The sequence below is a fragment of the Taeniopygia guttata genome, chromosome 9, assembly GCF_048771995.1.
Source record: "Taeniopygia guttata chromosome 9, bTaeGut7.mat, whole genome shotgun sequence".
NCBI lineage: Eukaryota > Metazoa > Chordata > Aves > Passeriformes > Estrildidae > Taeniopygia > Taeniopygia guttata.
In genome coordinates this window covers 16,780,141-16,798,312 of record NC_133034.1, presented here as the reverse complement: position 1 = coordinate 16,798,312, position 18,172 = coordinate 16,780,141, and the positions used below count along the sequence as shown (strand labels likewise).

The window sequence follows — 18,172 nt, the reverse complement described above, 5'->3', positions numbered from 1 at the left end:
GTGCACAGTTGCAGTAAAAACCATGTTTGAGGAAAAAAGCAAAGAGTACAAGAAAAATAGGAGCCCATAGTAGTCATTACAACTATACCAAAAATAATTCTTCCTTGTTCACAATTTGTAAGTGGCAATTTAACTTTCCAGAGGAGCTGGTCATTTTGTCCAGTGACAGAACTTAAAAAACCCACCCCACTACTTTACCACAGCTTCAAGAGTAGGTAAAAGAGACCCAAAACTAGCAAGGGACATTAATTCACCTAATTGTAGCTACAGGTAAATATAATCAGAATGAATAGCAGCAAAAACATAATGGGTATTTATTCTATTCCATGACACAGGTGCAATACATGCAAACAACTCTACAACTTTCAGGTCACAGAAAGATTCTCCAGTGGTTAACACCCATCTCTACCATTGACAGAAAGTGCACATCTGAAGAAACAGTTCTTGTTTTGCCTGCAATCCAAAACTTAAGAGAACCTTATTGCTTTATACCTAATCCAAAATATTCCAGGAGGGTGTACACCTCACTTCAATCCAAAAAAACCTGTTTGTGGATTTTAGAATTGAGCCTGTGCTACATTTGGTGGAGTGTGAAGGTACTGTGTTTGTGATAAAAAGGCAGAATCCTCTTGTCTTCATGATATGTATTGAACAGAAAACTGCAGGCATCAAAAACTACAACCCCTGCTTCTTATCCATCAGACAAATCAAGACTAGAAAAGGTAAATGGTAAAAAAAATTAAAACATTACTTATCTCAAGAGGGTAAAAAATATAATGGACTGTGATAGTCCTGTAATAGATTTCTGGACTTGAAGGTACACTTTTCAAATTTACCATTACCCACATCAGTTCCCTATCCAAAGGAACACTAAGAAGTCAGGAATCTATTAATTCCTCAAATAAATGTTTCTTCAGCTTGTCAGACCTGCTTCTCTGATCTTCTATTCTTAAACCTACATCTTCTGCTCTGACAATTCTCTCTGGTTTCTTATCTCCCAATTCAGGACCACACATGTCAAATAACATGATGGAAGGTGGAGATAACATTCAACTGCAGCTAAGAGAAAAACCTTAGGGTGAAACAGGGCTTTAGAGGCCTTGGAAAGGTCTCCCAGCTGTAACAGCAGTGTGACCTCTCTCCCACTGCACGCAGCAGATGCATCCTGTTAATGGATTGTAGATCAGGCTCACAAGCTGACCCAGGAAGTCACAGAGCTGGCAAGAGACATGGAGTTGTTCTGCAAAAGAATGAGATCCAATCCAGCTCACCAGAGAACACAAAGCTGACACTAGAAGCCTTTGCTAAGAAAGATTTCAGGGTAGATTACAACAGAAAACTCTTTTGGCTGTCATTGCCTCAGGTCAGTAAGACTTGCCTCTGGGATTTGTTCTCCTGATACAAATTTCTTCCAGTTTGAAAGGACAGGCCTTCAGCCATGGTGGGGGGCAAGCCAGGAAGCTGATATTTGTATATTAGCAACTGATACAGGTCACCTTTATTGTAATTTCAAAGACCTCACAGCTTTCTACTACACAATATAACTTTTCCCAGCATTAAAAGTTGTTACTAAATAATGTTACTAAAGATAGAATCCAAGGTATATTCCTTAATTTCCTTGGACAATACTTCATTTTGGTTACAGTACTCATATAATCCTCCTTCCCAGTGTAACTGAAAACTACCAGTGTAGCTGATTTAACAAAATATACTCTAAAGCTCAAGTACAGATCTCAGAGAATGATGCAGATTTAGCATTTTCTGCTCTCAGAACCTGACCCAAAACCTGGACTGTCCCCTGAGTTGGATCAGTACAAATGGCTGTCAAGCACCTCCTCTTTCCAAACTATGTAATGCATGTCCACTCATACCCTAAATAACACTGGTGGAAATTTAAGGCTGCATGGCAGTACAAAAAAAAAAAAGTAATTTCCTTGCTAATGATTCTTTTTCTGCTAATTTATTTAGAGATATTGATCCAGCAGAACCAATTTATTTCAGGGCCTTGTCCTGACATCAGTGATGTCAGTGAGATAGGATCATCCTTAACAGTCAAGGTGAAGTGGGGAAAAAAAAAAACCCTAACTGACAAACCAGCATATTTAATGCCCGATAAAACTCTTTAGACAATGACTGTTTTTTTTAAGGCTCTCACTTATCTTGCCTACAGATGAGGTAAGATGATGGTAAGGATGAAAAAAGTAGCTGCCCCTCTGCTAGTCTCTTCTCTCTCTAGTTATGCAGCTGGCTGCCCCTTACAGCAGGAGGTTTGTGAAATGGAGTAGCTGGAAAGACCACACTCTAGTGCCTCTAAGTAGTTATGAGCAAAAAGTGAATGAATCTTCCAACACAAATCCAGCACAGATGCTGTGAACTCGTGCTACTACTTAGTCTGGGTCACGGTGCCTCCAGCTTTATTCCAAAACTTATACAAAAACCTGAAACCACTTAAGCGTAGAACAATAACATCTGAGTGTATAACAATGAAGTATTTGAATCCTTGAAGAAAAAGTAATGGCATGCCTGAGTGGCCTAGTGGCAAATAGTCAGAATTTTAGTTCATCTCATCTGGCTTCCTGCATCAACAAAGCCAGGGAGTGGTTAGAAATACTCTGGGATGAGAAAGGAATCTTATTTTTGTTTTCATAAGACAATATCTATTTTTTCTTCTAACATTTATTTGTGTTTCTACATGTTTGCTATTCATGTATAAAACAGAACTCTTTACATGGGAAATAAACAAGAAAATATGATCAAGAGGGGACAAAAGGATAAGATGAGGGAACCTGATTATGATGCAGTTAATGTCTATATGCAAAGACTGTGATTAGCCTTCCAAAACTTGGCTAACGCCTCAGAGAGCCTGTGTGGATCTGCTTATAGAAACAACATAAGAGTTCAACCACAGTAGCTGCTAGAACCTCAATGACAAGGTGTGACCTAAACCAGTCTAGAAACCCTTAATCTACACAGTCTCAAGGCTATAACTGGACTGGTCTTCACTAGAGAGTTTGGCTGTCACAGCAACTACCTCAAATAGTGTGGATAAATGAGCCACAAAGTCACACAGAAATAGTTCTGCTAGCAAAGCCTAGTATAAAAATAGATACAACTGTGCCAGGAGAACACTGCTTTGCTCAGGTTAACCTAGTTAAAGGAGACAAAAATTTACTTCCAACAGGGAAAAAAATCCACCAACAACATATCCTCTTTCTCTAACCTATTTGCATAGCTGGAGACTCTGTCAAAGTGGCCACAGCACCATAAGTATAGAGGCAAAGGCACTTTTGGAGCAAAAATGCTTTAGTGACACTTTTAGGGAAGCAGAAATCAGAACCTTGAATAAGGATGACACTCTTCCTTCTGCCCCCTTCCTAAAAGGGTTCAAGAGACTGGAGGATCCACATATGATAAGAATAGAAATAATAAGCAAAACCCTGGGCAAATGGAGCACCTTGAAAGCACAGAACAAAAAGAGAAGTCTTGATGCAAGCAGAGAGCAGGAACAGAGAGAAGAGGGCACATGGCTGTACAGAAGGGTGATCTCAGTACAGGGAAGGAGAAACACACACAACCTCAACATCAGATGGCAAAAATACAGAAGACTACTGAGGTACCTAAAGCAATATCTGAAAAAGCCACTGGCAAGGAAAGAGTAAAGGCCTCTGCAAGCTGTTGGTTAGAAGAAAGATGGGGTGAAAGGAGGGACATTATGGGAAGGGAGATGAGATAAGCTATGGATATGATATAAATCTGAGGAGAGGGGAGCAGCAGATAGCACCTAATATTGACGTAACAGATGGAACAGATGATGGTTCCTTCCTGAAACCCTGAAATAGCAGGCTTTTGCAGGCTGCTAAGATTGCACCTCCTAAACTCATGGCAGGTCAGAGAAAGAAGTTCTGACCATTAACAGGAAAGTGAGGGCATTTAAAACAGCCTGAAGAGCAATGAGGAATAATACTTATCTCTGAAAATATTAGCACGTAGAAAAGGAAAGGAAGAATTTCTATTATCACCTGATCTTTCTGTAGCAAATTTTCAAGAAGAACAGAATGTACCCTTAGCACCACTTTTATTAAAAACCTTGGCTAAAATGAGAAGCAGGAATTTTATTTTCTTCCGCTTTTCCTTTGACACTTCACTAAGTTCTCCTGCTACTAAGTTAAGTACACATGAATGCCTGCCATGGCAAAAACAACAAGCACAGTTCATGATTTTGGCTTGTCTTTTAGAACAATTGTACACAATACTTTCTTAGTAAAACATTTTGATGCACTTTTATGATTAATGTTTATTTAAAGCATTTTGTTAGCATTTTAACAGACACAAATTTTACTGTCCTCACAATAACAGAATTAACCATACTTACAGAGCTATAACTACACAACCAGGTCATTGACCAGCATCTGAGATCAACTAAACAATGTATTGCCATATTCTTATACAAGCTTGAAAACATTATGTTTTGTCTTTCCCATTATAGAGCATTTGTTGTTCTATATGTAGTTTAAGTAGTATTGTCTTTTAAGACAGTTACTGTAAAAATCCCAAACATTTATACTTACAGTTCCAGGCCTTGTGAAGTCAATGTTGTGTGCTACAGTTTGTTTCAAATGATTGCTAAACAAGCAAGCACAAACATTTTGAATATACTCTGGTGTAATCTAAAAATTGGGAAACAAAATGAGAACAGGATTACATAAAACTTACACTTTCTACCAGACAAGTGTTTCTATATTAAGGGCTGTTTGCTTGTTTTTTTTAAAGTGCAAGAAATCACACACCTGAGGCTCACTGCACAGGCATAAAGTATATACTGCAACTACCATTCTGTACAGACATTTTAAAAACTGTAAATTCTCTATCTGGGAATTGTTATGCTATTCACAAGACTAGTGCTAAACACTTTCAGAAAGTCTAGAAGAAAACCAGATTTTGTCACACCTCTATTTGCATACAAATTTTTGTGAATCAAGAGGTTCAAAATCAAATCAAATTAAAAAATGAAGCAGTTTTGAGCTTGAAACAATGCTGATGTGTTGTTTGCATTCAGAGCAGAACTGACACAACTGTCTTGTACAGCAGAGAGAATAAATATGAATTACACAGTACAGCACTTTGTTTTTCAATGCAAAACACCTCAGTGGGTTTAGTTTTTGTTTTGGGAAATCTACACCTCAACAGAACATCTTAATTTCAGGAGAGTTAGTATCTTCCCCAGAAAAGAGGACTGAGGTTATAGAAATGCAACTGGGGACCCTTCTGATATTCCCAGACCTTCAGCAGGACAACGAACCCCTTGAAATTCAGAACGCTGTAACTTCATTATCACTTTATTTAGTACCCAACTCCACTTTGGATTCAGGGATGACAAAATCCAGGATCCCTAACGGAAGAGCACCCTCAGCTGGACACACTTGGGAAGCACCAACGCAGTGCCCCGCACAAGGCTCACAAAGGAAACTGAACATCGGCAACAGAAGAGAACCAGCGGCCGGTTCCGACCACAGGCGGTCATTGGATATCGCCTGGAGAGCACGGAGGTGTGAAATGGAGGCAGCAAATGAATGACCGTGACTTTATAGCCAAGAAGATACCTTCCCTAATCTCCTGTAAAACATAATCCACCCAAAGGCAAATTATTCCCTGCAGTAATAGCAGAAGTGATCCCAGAGCAGAGTAACAAACCATACAGTGTTCATGCTGATGACAGGAGGAAGGTACATATTGACTTTTCAGCAGGCAGCACAGGAAATGCCAGGTCATTCTCCCTCCTAACAAATCACAGTTCCTTCAAAAGCACCTAGAGGCCACTAACATCTGCCATAAGAACAGCCTCCAGGTTACACAGAATTTAAGCTCCCAGAGGAGCACAACACATGAAAAAGACAATCAACTTCATACAAAAAATACTCCTAAAAAAGTTGTACCTTCTCCACTTACATACATGTGGCCCATCTCACATGATGAAGAATTCATTCACTCCTATCTCCTTGTGCCCTTTATCCATTAAACTAACAAGTCCAGTTTAGCAGAACAGAAAGCAAAGCTTTTCCTCACCAAAATTTTGGGTAAGAAGACTTTCCACTACTGTGGAATTAAAATAGACCTGATGGAAGTTTCAAATACACAACAATTGTTGATTGGCTTAACTGCAATCAGTAAGCACCAAAATGCCCTCTAATAACTGCTGCTGCCAAAGCTCAAAAGGGGACTTCCACAAGAGATCTGAGAGGTCTTGTGAGATAGTGATATTTTTTTCAAGATTTCTGAGCCAGCACAATTCAACTCACTTTTTGTGCTGTGTTTCATTAGCAGAGCCACAGCTCTAACAGAAACGCTCATAACTATGAAGCGTAATTCACCCTCTGGTCTACATTTTCTGGGGGGTGTGGAAGCAAGTGCACATCTGGGTCATCTCTTACCATCTTGCCAGTGACTGTGGCCTCCAAAGAATCCACCAGCTCTGCAGTGACTTCAAGGAGACCACGGTAGTCCATCTGCAACTTGTGCAATCGTTTCAGGTTGGTCATGTACCTCTGCTCACGCTTCACTAACTGCTGATGAAGATGTTGCATCATTTCTGTCAAGAGAATAATAAAAAAAGAAATAGCATCACCTATTCAAACAAAAGGACAAAAGAACCCACAAGCTTTTCTACTGCTCTGAACGGATAACCTCAATTTCTGAGGTGGGAATTTGCCTAAAAGGATATTTTCATGCCTCTAGCAAGATTCCATTTCATTGCAACACCTATGAGTATTTATTAAGCCTTAATTGTCCAAAGAACCAACTGCTTCACAGTTACAGTAGCAACACAACTATAAGGCAGTAAACATCACTGAAAACACTTGTGAAGAGGATGATCCCTTACTTAGTGGTTAATGGTAAACTCTATGGCTTACTTTTAATATCCTAAGTTTCTGAAAATAACTCAAATTTGTCTTTCATTTCTATCAGAATAATAAAAAAAGTTACATTTCTGATACATTTTGCTCCTTCAGGTTCAATTACTTTCGAGACAAAAGCAAACTGAGTAACAGAATCTGTGTACTCCACCCCAGTCTCAGACCCAGCCATGTCAGCGACCAGCAAGGAACTGGACACCGAACCTGGAGCTGTGGTCCACAGTACAGATCTCTGTGACCAGACAAAACCATGAAGGGAGGCACAATAATTCTATTGTTACAGCTGATGTTGTGTATTTTGCTAGAACATTATGTTTGAAATTAGTTTGCTGAAAAGCCAGTACCGCTTTAGGGTTGTGAAAGTGGCCTTGGGCCCATCTGCAGACAGACACAATATTTACCATAGGACACTTTGTTAAACAATGGGAAGGAATCAGCTTGACTGTGGAGTTTCAGACAAAAGTAGCATTCCGTTTCACAGATTGAAAACCTTTCTGGGTTAAAGTAAAGCGTTCTAAACAGCCCAATATGACAGAGTTTATCTCACTGATAAATGATAAGTCACAGATCCTGTTCAAATCCAGCAAAATGCACTTAAAAAACTGGCAGACCAATAACCAAAACACCTAGAACAGTAACATTAAATAATCCTGCTGAAACTGCTAAGCTTCTCACAGTTCTATAAGCCATTAAACTAATGTCAATTTCAATCAATATTAACTTAAAAATCAGTAGAGTTAAGATGACTTCCAAAGACAACCAAATTATTCAGCCTTGATGATAAAAATTCAACTTTGATATTGTTTTTATTTCACAGCCATTTCTGTTAAACTGCTACCACAGCTTTAATATGATACAGTTTCAAAACAAGAACATTTTTCTAAACTAAAAAAAGATTCTGAGAGCAACCACTGCAGAAAACCAGCTCCTCCAGCACTTTATTCTGTTGCCTAGATGAGAAAATGGGAATATATTTTTATTTAACTGTGACATAACACATTCAATTAATAAATTTCCAGTGGACATATCTAGAGCATGACTTTCACTCAGAGGAAAGTTGGAAGCACCAAATCACAGAGCATAAACCTTCTCAGAGTTTGCTTACTTCTCAGAGCTCAGTGGGTAAAATTTCCAGTGATAAAAATATGTCTTCCAACTGCTGTCAGCAGGAAAAAACTACATAACCAAAACTCAATACAGCTCATGAACACTAGTCTTGGAAATTCAGAAACCGGGTCCAATTTTACCTCTTGGCTGTTAAATGCAGAGGTTATGAATAATAAACTGAGAAAAGGGTGTCAGAAAGGAATCACAAAGTTTTGGCATCTATCTTCTCACACCCAAGTAATTTTACTGAAAAGGGAAAAGCCTTTCATGACAGATTCTCCCGCTGAAAGAGCAGGAAGCTCTCATCACTGGCAAGCAGCTGTTCCAAGTTCAGACAGCTGCTGGAAGAGCTGGTCCTGTGCTGCCCATTCCCTCATTGCATTCCTGCCATATCCCTATAACAGCATTCATTTAGACAAATCAGGGAGCTACCAGCCCAGGTAAAAATTAGTATTCAATTTCTTGTTTAAAATGTTAAATCATTACCATCCCAGTCCAGATTTGGTAAAAGGAAATGGTACCTTTCAGAGGCATTTCAGTTGACAATTATGTCACCTTGCAGTACCGATCAAACTGCACCATTACAGGAATCAGAGTAACACTGTGGCTTCTCTCTTTCCCAGACACAACTCCCAGCACTGGCAAATGCTTTGTACATATGAGAAGCTTATTGAGGAGGAAAAAAAAGCTCTGGACCAAACACCTACCAGAAACATTATTCATATGTTGATGAAAAGAGGGAAAAATACAGCACAGAAAACTAACCTCCTGGCGTAGGAAGACACAAGATACAGTAAAGCTTGTGACTATGCCAAATGAAGATGCTGGCACTGGGTATCATCTGAACTATTCCATGTTTCTACCAGAATTCTTGCCTGCTCTCTCATGTGTGTAATTGTCAAATCTTCTAACTCCAGTGCCTACAAGCAGCCAAAGAGTTACACATATGCACTTAATTCCATGACAACCTTTTCTCTCTAAGTGAGAGATTCCTTCACAGCTTACCTACACCTGAAACATGCTTCCTAAACTTGTGCTTGCTCTGTCTCTTTCTGTCTAATCTCAGTCCACCCTCACATACCTGTCCAGAAGCACTGACTCCAGCCAGCTGAGTTCCTGCAAACAGCGTAACAGAGCTCTGAGCAGCGGAGCTGCCTGTCTCAGGAGCTGCTGTTGGACACTGACTCTTACTCTCAGGAGAAGCAGGAATCTCCTTCTTGCTTAAAAATTACTACCCATACTTTAAACTGACATTTTGCCACATAAATAGTCATTTAGAGTTTAGCAAATCTTCACAGACAGGGAGGTTACACTCCACCTTCTCTAATGCAGGAGCCTGACACATTCCACACTCTCCCCCTCCCCAAAACAGAAGAGTGGCTGTGAACTCATCCACAGATTTGTAAGGAAGCAGGGAAGGGAACAACAGCTGAACACACTTCCAAATACTTAATTCCCTCAGTTCCTGTTAGCAGAGATGACACAAAGAAGGTCTGAAGCTCTCTGTGCAAGATGCCAGCCACTCTACCATTTTTTCCTTTCCAGCCAAACTGGAAACATATGGGAGAACTGTAAATTAAGCACAACTGCCACAGAAATAGCTTTGGAAATCATACAGGAACTGAATTTTTTTAGCAAATGGGTAAGAAGCCAGACTGTAGCAGGTAAATCAGGCAAGGTAAACACACTGAACACTCCAGGACACCCTCAAAAGCATTTACACCACCCCACCCAAACCTGAAGTACTTCAGCATGTCAGACTGATGACTGGCAAGTATTTACAAAAGGCTGTTTTCAGGACTCTGCCATACTGTTCTTCATTCATGTGTTGCCTATAAATTTCCTTTGCATTTCCCCTTCACTGATACAAGTAAATGTTCTCCAGCAGCGAGTAAATGCTGTGGATCCCATGTGATGTGAGCAGGACACTGCAAAAATAACCTCTTGGATCAAAAACCTTAATATGAGACAGTCCTCAAGTAACCTTTATAAAAAATGCAAACTGACTCAACCTCCAAGGCACACAACAAATCTGCAAATTCAGGCTGACCTGCATGAATTGAATTCCAAGACAGTCCCTGCACAAAGCACAGAACCTGCCCAAATTAAAACTAATTAGGCCCCAAATAAATCAGGTACAATCGCGTAGTTATTTCTTTTTAATAAGAGCCTGGGGTTATTGCCTTCAGGAAAGTCCTCCACAAGGAAAAAGTGTAACTCCTGGAAAATAAAAATGCAAGAGACCTTTCTATTATTCAGTGAAAGTCTAATGCAACAACACAAAGCATAAAATAACAAAGAAAACACATGGAACTCACTCTGGAAAAATACCTAACCTTCTGCCTATTTCAATCTACAAAAAGTAAATCCTCAGGATAAGCCTACAGATAAAATAACTCAAGAGGAAGAATAATTTTAAGAATCCAACTAGTCAGCTATAAATCCCTAACTAGAAAGTGTATGCAGAAAATCAAGTGAAAAAAATCAATGAAGGGTAATTGGAAACCTAAGTTCTATTTATTGAACCGATTTTTAAAAGGCACATGTTTCAAGTGTAACCAGCATCTAACAGGATTCTGTGCTGAAATTATTATTACTAAAGGGCCACAACTCACACACACATATTAAAGTGTGTAGAAACAGCTTACCTCAAAATGCAACACATCAGCCAGTCACACTTAAATGAACACATTCTTATGCAGGATATATTAATATGCACTATTTTAGGAGGTACTATTTAAACAAAATGAGTAAATAGGAACAAAAATCAACTTTGTCTAAGATCATCAAACAGTCATCAGAACAACTGAACGAGACATAAAACCTGGAAGCAAGGGAAAGGAACTTGAGGCAACTTACTTTCATCAGAACTAGAAAAGGAAAGCTGGTATGCACTTTGTATGGAGCTCTCCATTTGTTTTTACCATGTTTCAAAACAGAATAGATGTTTAATACAAATCCCACTGCTCAGCCCTTTCCCATTTCTAGTCTTATTGATACTTATTGACTGCTTGAACCTTACTGAGCTTGAAAACCTATCCATAGCTATCGCCAAAGCTGGGGTCTGGATTTCCACGGACTTTCTGCTATGCATTACTGGCTTCCCCACCCCTGCAGGTAAACCTCCCACTACTTTCACAGCCCCTGACAATTTTACAGAACATCCTTACCACAGTCCAGTACTTACCTTTGTTGCACTGTCCACTCTCCTGCTGCACGAGTAAAAGCAGATCAGGAAAATGTGCATCTTTTCAGTGTTTGTTCAGAGACTCAGAATGAGAACCTCAAGCAAGCCAGATATTCCTACTATCCCAGCCAACAGCAAGTGCCTCATGCCCTACAGAATACATAAATTAACAATAAATACATAAAAACCTCTCAAGTGCACAACTCACAGTGTTGCCTAGGGACTTGAGATCTTTCGCTGACCTATCAGTGACCAAATAATTTCTAGAACCCTTAAAAGCCCTGGAAAACTCTCAGCTAGTCCCCGAAAAGGCTAATTGAAAAGACTAACAGCTTTAGAAATGCTAAGAAAGAAGTCAGGTCAGGTTGGTGCCTTTGGGTATCCTGTATTTACACATGGAAACAAAGAATGATCACATGATAAGCATGTAGGTTCATATGGATCTGTACATGGTCTTTATATGACTTTCTCAAAAGTTTATTTTTGAATGTGGAATATAAACACTGTTTCCTGTCATAAAAACACTGAACTGCCATGTTATTGCAATTCTGCAATAAATCTTAGCAGCACACTCTTGCAATAAATTATACTGCCTCTTTACAGTATTTCTAATTATCTGCAAAGTGTTTTCTTAGAAGGATACAAATATAGTGAGAAGCCGAGGAGTCTGTCTGGCTTTGAGAGCCAGAGACAGGAACGTTTCTAATCTTGTCCTTAAATCCAGTGTCCAAGAATCCTTGAAAAGAAAAACAAATAATGACAGTTGTTCACCAAATATGTACACTCTGCAGAAAGTACTGCTTGGACCACAACAACTTCTCACTAGCAAACAAGGCAGCGAGCACTGGATTTAAAAGGTTTTCCCCTTCACTGTTACTGACGTGAATGTGTTTGCTCACTCCCCATGAAAGCATACAGAAATTAGAGGGGAGTTCAGTATTATTCCTAGATAAGAGTTCTAGAAACACAGTGTATCTATTTAAAGTACAAAACTGTCACATGGTTTGATGGTTTCTTTATACACATAACAACTGCCCTGAAAGTAAAAGCACCTTTAAAAGACAAGCAACTTAAGAAAAGGATAAAAAAATATTTTTACATGTATTAAATAGCACACAAAATTTGTAATTTTGCACTGCTCAGTTTTCATCTTTTGCTCCTAAAAAGATCTGGGAATAACAAGTTTTGTCCATAACTACTGCAAGCATCATGACATGACACTGGTGGGTATAATGTTTCTAAAATAATGATTTGGAGAAAACCAGCCAATGCAGGAAAAATAGACCAGCAGAAGAGACCAAGAGCATTAACTGGAATGCTGTCCTCTGCCTGACGTAGTGTCTCATACACACAAGAAAATAACAGTCAAGGAAAAAAGTCAAACTACAACTAGGAATCCACCAAACACTCATGTCTTGTATTTCAAGCCTTCAGTGAAGTTGGTTTCTGCCTGAGAAAAAGCCAGCCAATGAAAAAAAGCTCTGCTTCCAACAAGTACCAGGAGCTCCCTAAATTTACTGCTGTATACATATATATAGCAAGCTGTTCTCTCAGCTCAGATCTGCCCTTATTTCACCATGCTGGAGAGTGTACAGAATTGACTTGTTGCATTTACCAACTCAGTATCCAGACAGTGGTGTACCACAGCAGGCTGTATATTACCAAAGAAACCTTGTCTCCTACAGAGAGGAGGGCAAATGATTTTTCAAGATGCATTACACAAACTGACAGGAACTCCAGCTATATAAAGAATCAGATGCCTGAGAAAAATGTATGCCATAAGAACTCTGCTTTGTAAACTAGTGACTCACTGCTGCTCTTTCTCAAACATAAAACAATCTGTGTTTCAACACTAACATGGAATGAGTTGAACAGTTCCCACAAGAAAATATGACTGAATGTTGACTAAGAGCTTGGACACTGGGTTACTCAGAATAAACCTGAGGATCTCATCTTAGATAACACATTAAAAAAAATGCTGCTAAGTATAATTAAAAAAGAGTAGTCATAGTCCATCTCTGCGGTCAACCAGTCTATCTCATTATTTTTTGCTAGTCCCAAAGGAAAATGGCAGGATATGCCTTTTTTTGGTGTTAAACTGGAGCTCCTCATCAACTGGTACATTTGAAGTCAGCCCTAAGGCAAGTATCACTGAAGCTCTGATTTGGTATCAAAAGCAGAGTGGCAACAATGCAGGCTGAAGACATCTCCTTGCACCAGAGTGGCTGCCCACAGCTGCTCAGCCAGGCCAGCACAACTGTCCACATGGCCAGGGAAGCATTCAGAGCAAACAACTCTAAAAAATACTACACATGCTTTGCAAACAAATTAGTGCAGATATGTGTACATGGGAGCTGTTTACACACACATTCACAGGCAAGAAAGCAATTCCTTGATCCAGCCCTAGTGCAGGCACACAACCAGACATTTCCAGCACAACACAGAAGCTGAGGTGCAGTTTTGCAGTGCAGGAGCAAGCCACCAGCAGATGAAATGGTGGCTGTACCTTCCCCACAGGTATTGCCAGCAATACTTTGGAACATCAAACCACAGCTCTGGAAGTCACCTCCTAACCATCCACCCACATGGTGTGCAGAGTGCTCAGTCTAAGTCACCACAAAACCATCTCTGCAACACAGATGCTCACCTGGAAAAGTTCTTTAAATGAAGGATGTACCATGGGGTTTGGAACAAATGGCAAAGCATAGAAAGGAAGAAACTCTGTAGTCTGGCTCAGTGCAGCTCCTTTTGTTTCCAAGTATTCCTTGAAATAAGAAATCCTTTCATCAAGTTCAGCTTTGTCCTAAGAAATAAAGCAGCAGATTTAATTTAGAAAACTACCATTCTGAATGAACTGTAAAGCTGGCAAATAAAAGAAGAGACCCAACTATATTAACGAAGTTTGAAATTCCAGAGTATTTCTTATCTAAGAACCAGTACTTATTTAACTAGAGAAGATATTGTATGTTTTCACCAAACATAAAAGAAAATGTAAACCAATGTTGTTGTTTCTCTCATCCAGGTCCAAAGAAAGAAGAGACAGACAACTGCTTTTTGAATGTAAATTATTCCTGTTCACTTTAGGCTAGATTTTTAAAGAAAAATACCATTGCTACACTCAGGGCAGAGAGAAAACACATACTTTAGACATGCTTTATTTCAGTGGTAAGTGCAGAAACAAAAAAAAAATCCACTTGCACAGCAGTGGGAACTGGAGCTGGCACACAGAACAAAACAAAAGCTCCATAGAGGCTGGAAAACAGACTGCAGGCATCCAAATACTCCTGTAGTAGCTGACAGGTGAAGGCCAGGAGCTATTAAGTCCTGGCTAATGTGGCTGAGTCCAGGCTACTTAAATGTCTCTTCATCATAAAAGCCCCATGTAACAGAGATTTTGTTTTATAACATCTTGGAATTTTTATTTCTCAGCATGATATATTGAGCTGGTCAAAACTGAGCTTTCCCATTTAATCAGAAATTATTATATTTCAACTCACAGCTTCAGTCCAAACTCTGAGCAAATAAATGTTTTAAGAATCTGCTATGACCTACAATTACAAGCATTAAAGTATTGCTATTTTGGTATTTTCCAAGTTGAAATACTTCAGGAACTTCGGGATAACAATACAAAGGATCTGGCTGAACTAAAATGCAGACTGTGACCAAAACTGGATACATATTCTTGGAATGATTAATAGAAAATACCCCATTCTCATCCAAAGACAAATAAATGAAGTAAAACAAACAGCAGCAATGTGAGGTTTGAATTGTGAACTAAACTTACAGGCTTTCCCATATTTTGTTTCAAGAGGAAGGTGGCAAAGTAGATGTGGAGATAGAACTCCAGGTTCTGAGCAACTGGATCACTGTCATGGACTGAAGACAAAATATGCTCCTCCCAGAGCTGGAAGAAAACTTTCTGATCACCATCTTCAAATGCTGTAAGCATTCCTTCCTGTGAAAGGGAAAAGCATCAAGTGAAAACCCAAACACAGAAGAGGCACATATTCTCAGCAGTAGGTTAGTGAATGAAGAATTCCAGTGCCATCTGAACACTTCCAATCAAAAGCTTTATTCAAAAACGCTCCACCATTCAATGACCACCCAAATATTCTTTCTTCATGTATCCTTAGTATCTTTGAGAGCCTGAATCAGCCATGAATACAAGAAGCAAAGCCCAAATTTTCAAGCAGATCAGTAAAAACTTAAAGTAGTGTAAATCAAAACTAGTACCTTGAATTCAAAATTACTGCAGTTGTTAAAAAAAATAACCCCAACCCCAAACTTGAAGGTTTCTTTACTGGAAGAAGACTGCCAGGGGATTTCTTCAAATAATCAAGAATCTGTTCAGACAATTCACTGTTGTAATAGCTCACAGGATGGTTAGTGACCTCTGTTTTCATTATTACTCAAAGTTAAGTGTAAATGATGCATTACCTGAACAGGCAATGAATCTTCTGAGGAAAGATCTGCTGGTTTAGGTAGTGGCTTCCCTTTTATTGTACATTCCTTTTTAAATACTTTCACTGTTTCTTTAAATCCGGCAAAATCCAAATACTGCAAGATAAAAACATAGAGAAACAACATTTGTTAGATGATTAATACTTCAGTAAATGATCAATCCTTTTTTTAAGTGATTAATGCTTCAAAGAATGGCCCGTGAAATGCCAAAGTTTCTCTGCAGGATGGTCCACAAATGCAAAGACTGCAAAGTGATAAACCAAGAACTGACACCTCATGGTAGGAAAATATTGTCTCTAAATTTCCTCCTCCATCCTAGAGACAACTGAGTACACCATCTCTGAAAGAATGATGCCTCTTGGTTTAGCCAGTAATTTCAATCAACTAAAGAAGAAGATTTACAGTTGGCATTTAATGGACATTGAGCCTTTTGAACTGACAGAGCATGACAGGAGTCAGCACAATTTCGGAGTGCAGCAAAACTCATGCAGATAAATAACTCCAGAATCCAGACCTCAGTTACAATGCCTGGCTCTGAGTGCAAACACTGAGAAATCTTGCCTTGCAAGAATCACTAAAAAAAAAAAAAAAAAAAAAATAAGGAGAGAAAACCAACCTCTTTCACTAGGCCAAGTAATTCAGCTTCATACGTTAAAACATCACCCATTGCTAAGGGCTGCTGCTACTTCTCATCACTGATAAAGCTGGAAAATGGCAAAGAAGGGGGTGTTAGTGCACAGCACAGAGCCCACACAGTACAGCCCTTCAGCCACAGCATCTCCAGAGGGCATGATGAGGCACAGGCAGGCAGACAGACAGACAGACACACAGAGACACCGCAGGCACCCACGGTCTACCTGCCCCACTCTCACCTGCAGCACATCCCACTGCCTCACATCCTCCCTGTCCCATCCTTCCTGCCCCACATTCTCCCTTGCCCCAGTCCCACCCCTCCCACATTCCCACCCGCCCCAATTCCCCCTCTCCTTCAATTCCCCCCTGCCCCATTGCCCCTATCCCCTACTCCCACTTGCCCATTCCCCGTCCCGCCCCATTCCCACGTGCCCCATTCCCACGTCTCCCCAGGTGTCCCAATCCCACCTGTCCAATTCCCCCTTGTCCCGCATTCCCAGGTGTCCAATCCCCCCAGTCCCGCATTCCCACCTGTCCCAATCCCCCCTGTCCCCCATTCCCACCTGTCCAATCCCCCCTGTCCCCCATTCCCACCTGTCCCACTCTCCCTCAGCCGCCGCCGGTGTCGCCTCGGCAACCGCGGCCCCGCCCGCGCGCGTCACGGGCACGTGACCGCTGTCAGCCAATCGCCACTCGGGCCCGGCGGTCCCGCGGCGGTCGCGCGGACAGCGCCCCCTGTCGCGCGGCGGGCGGAGCGGCCTGAGGGGCTCGGGGCGGGCCCGGGCCGGGGCTGGGCCGGGGCTGGGCAGGACTGGGGCGGGGCCGGGTAGAACGAGCGGCCCCAGCTGCGGCTGTCGTGCCCCGCCCCGCCCGGGGCCGGGAAAAGCATTCCCGCCTGGAGTTCTGTTTGAAAGAGATGCCGGGTGAGGAGGGCGGAGCTGTGCAGGGACCGAGCGGGACGGGAGGAGGCTGAGCCCCGGCCTTGGCGCGGTGGATGAGCCGCGCCAGGTCCGCACTGTCCTTACCTTACCTGATGGAAGTGCCACCAAAGCAAAGAGGAGAATTGGCCAAACCCTTTAGCGGGTCTCTGTCCCTTTTTCAATTAACAGTGTTGATGAACTTTTCCCCATTAACATTTCCAGCAGACTTTATCTCCACACTGTAACAACATTACATGATCAGTTAGGTGCTGCCCAGGGTCTCGGTCCCACTTCCTAGTCTTGTGTTCCACCAAAAGGACCCATTCTTCTGCATCTCCCACAGATGTCTGTGCAGACACTGCGCAGCACCATCTTTGCTCCTTTAAAAGTCTCCTAAAGCGGAATTCCTAAGCTGGAATTCCTAGGAAGCACATCAAACTGTTCAGAAAGGACCCTGGAATTCCAGCCCATAAGCCCTACAAATCTCTCTGCAATGCCTAGAAAGAACAAGGATTTACCAGGAAAGCACAAAGACATTTTCAGAGAGTGGTGGCCTAGAGTCCACTCTGAGTTCCTAAAAAGCCTGCTTAAAATCCACATAAAGCCCATTGAAATTTCTAGAAGGCCCATGGATATTTTATAGAGAGCACCAGGGAATTCCTAGGAAGCAACAGAAAATTTCTGTTCTAAGTTAGTTTGTGTTCTCATTGCTCCCGGGGTGTGTGACAATTGGCATTTGAATTACCTTTGGAGCTGCTTTGAGCAATTCCACTGCTTTTGTAATTAGCTTTTGCAGTTGTATTGAGCATTGTTAAGTGGTTAGGATGATGATGACTGAGCTGGCAACTGGGATTTCTGGGCTTGGAAGTTTCTATACTAAATATCAAATTTATATCTATATAGAAAACATAACATTTATACACCCCAAACATCTAAAAACATAAACAGTGGAT

General features: G+C 40.8%; 1 protein-coding gene across 11 annotated transcripts in view; it reads right to left on the bottom strand.

The window, feature by feature from the left end:
- The window catches only part of ARMC9 (armadillo repeat containing 9), a 55,892-nt gene extending 38,938 nt beyond the window's left edge, over positions 1-16,954 (bottom strand). For 3 of the 11 annotated variants that reach the window (XM_030280894.4, XM_030280885.4, XM_072933181.1), the window contains exons 1-9: positions 16,894-16,951; positions 16,283-16,370; positions 15,643-15,762; positions 14,990-15,160; positions 13,853-14,008; positions 11,849-11,941; positions 11,206-11,230; positions 6,429-6,586; positions 4,569-4,667 (exon numbers count right to left, since the gene is read on the bottom strand). In XM_030280894.4, the coding sequence (XP_030136754.4) occupies positions 4,569-4,667; positions 6,429-6,586; positions 11,206-11,230; positions 11,849-11,941; positions 13,853-14,008; positions 14,990-15,160; positions 15,643-15,762; positions 16,283-16,333 (873 nt within the window). In that variant the 5' untranslated portion in view covers positions 16,334-16,370; positions 16,894-16,951. Of the gene's footprint in view, positions 1-4,568; positions 4,668-6,428; positions 6,587-11,205; positions 11,231-11,848; positions 11,942-13,852; positions 14,009-14,989; positions 15,161-15,642; positions 15,763-16,282; positions 16,371-16,893 lie in introns of all 11 variants that reach the window. The other 8 variants (XM_030280893.4, XM_030280883.4, XM_032750142.3 and 5 more) reach the window with 6 other exon arrangements.
- Positions 16,955-18,172: the final 1,218 nt, after the last annotated feature.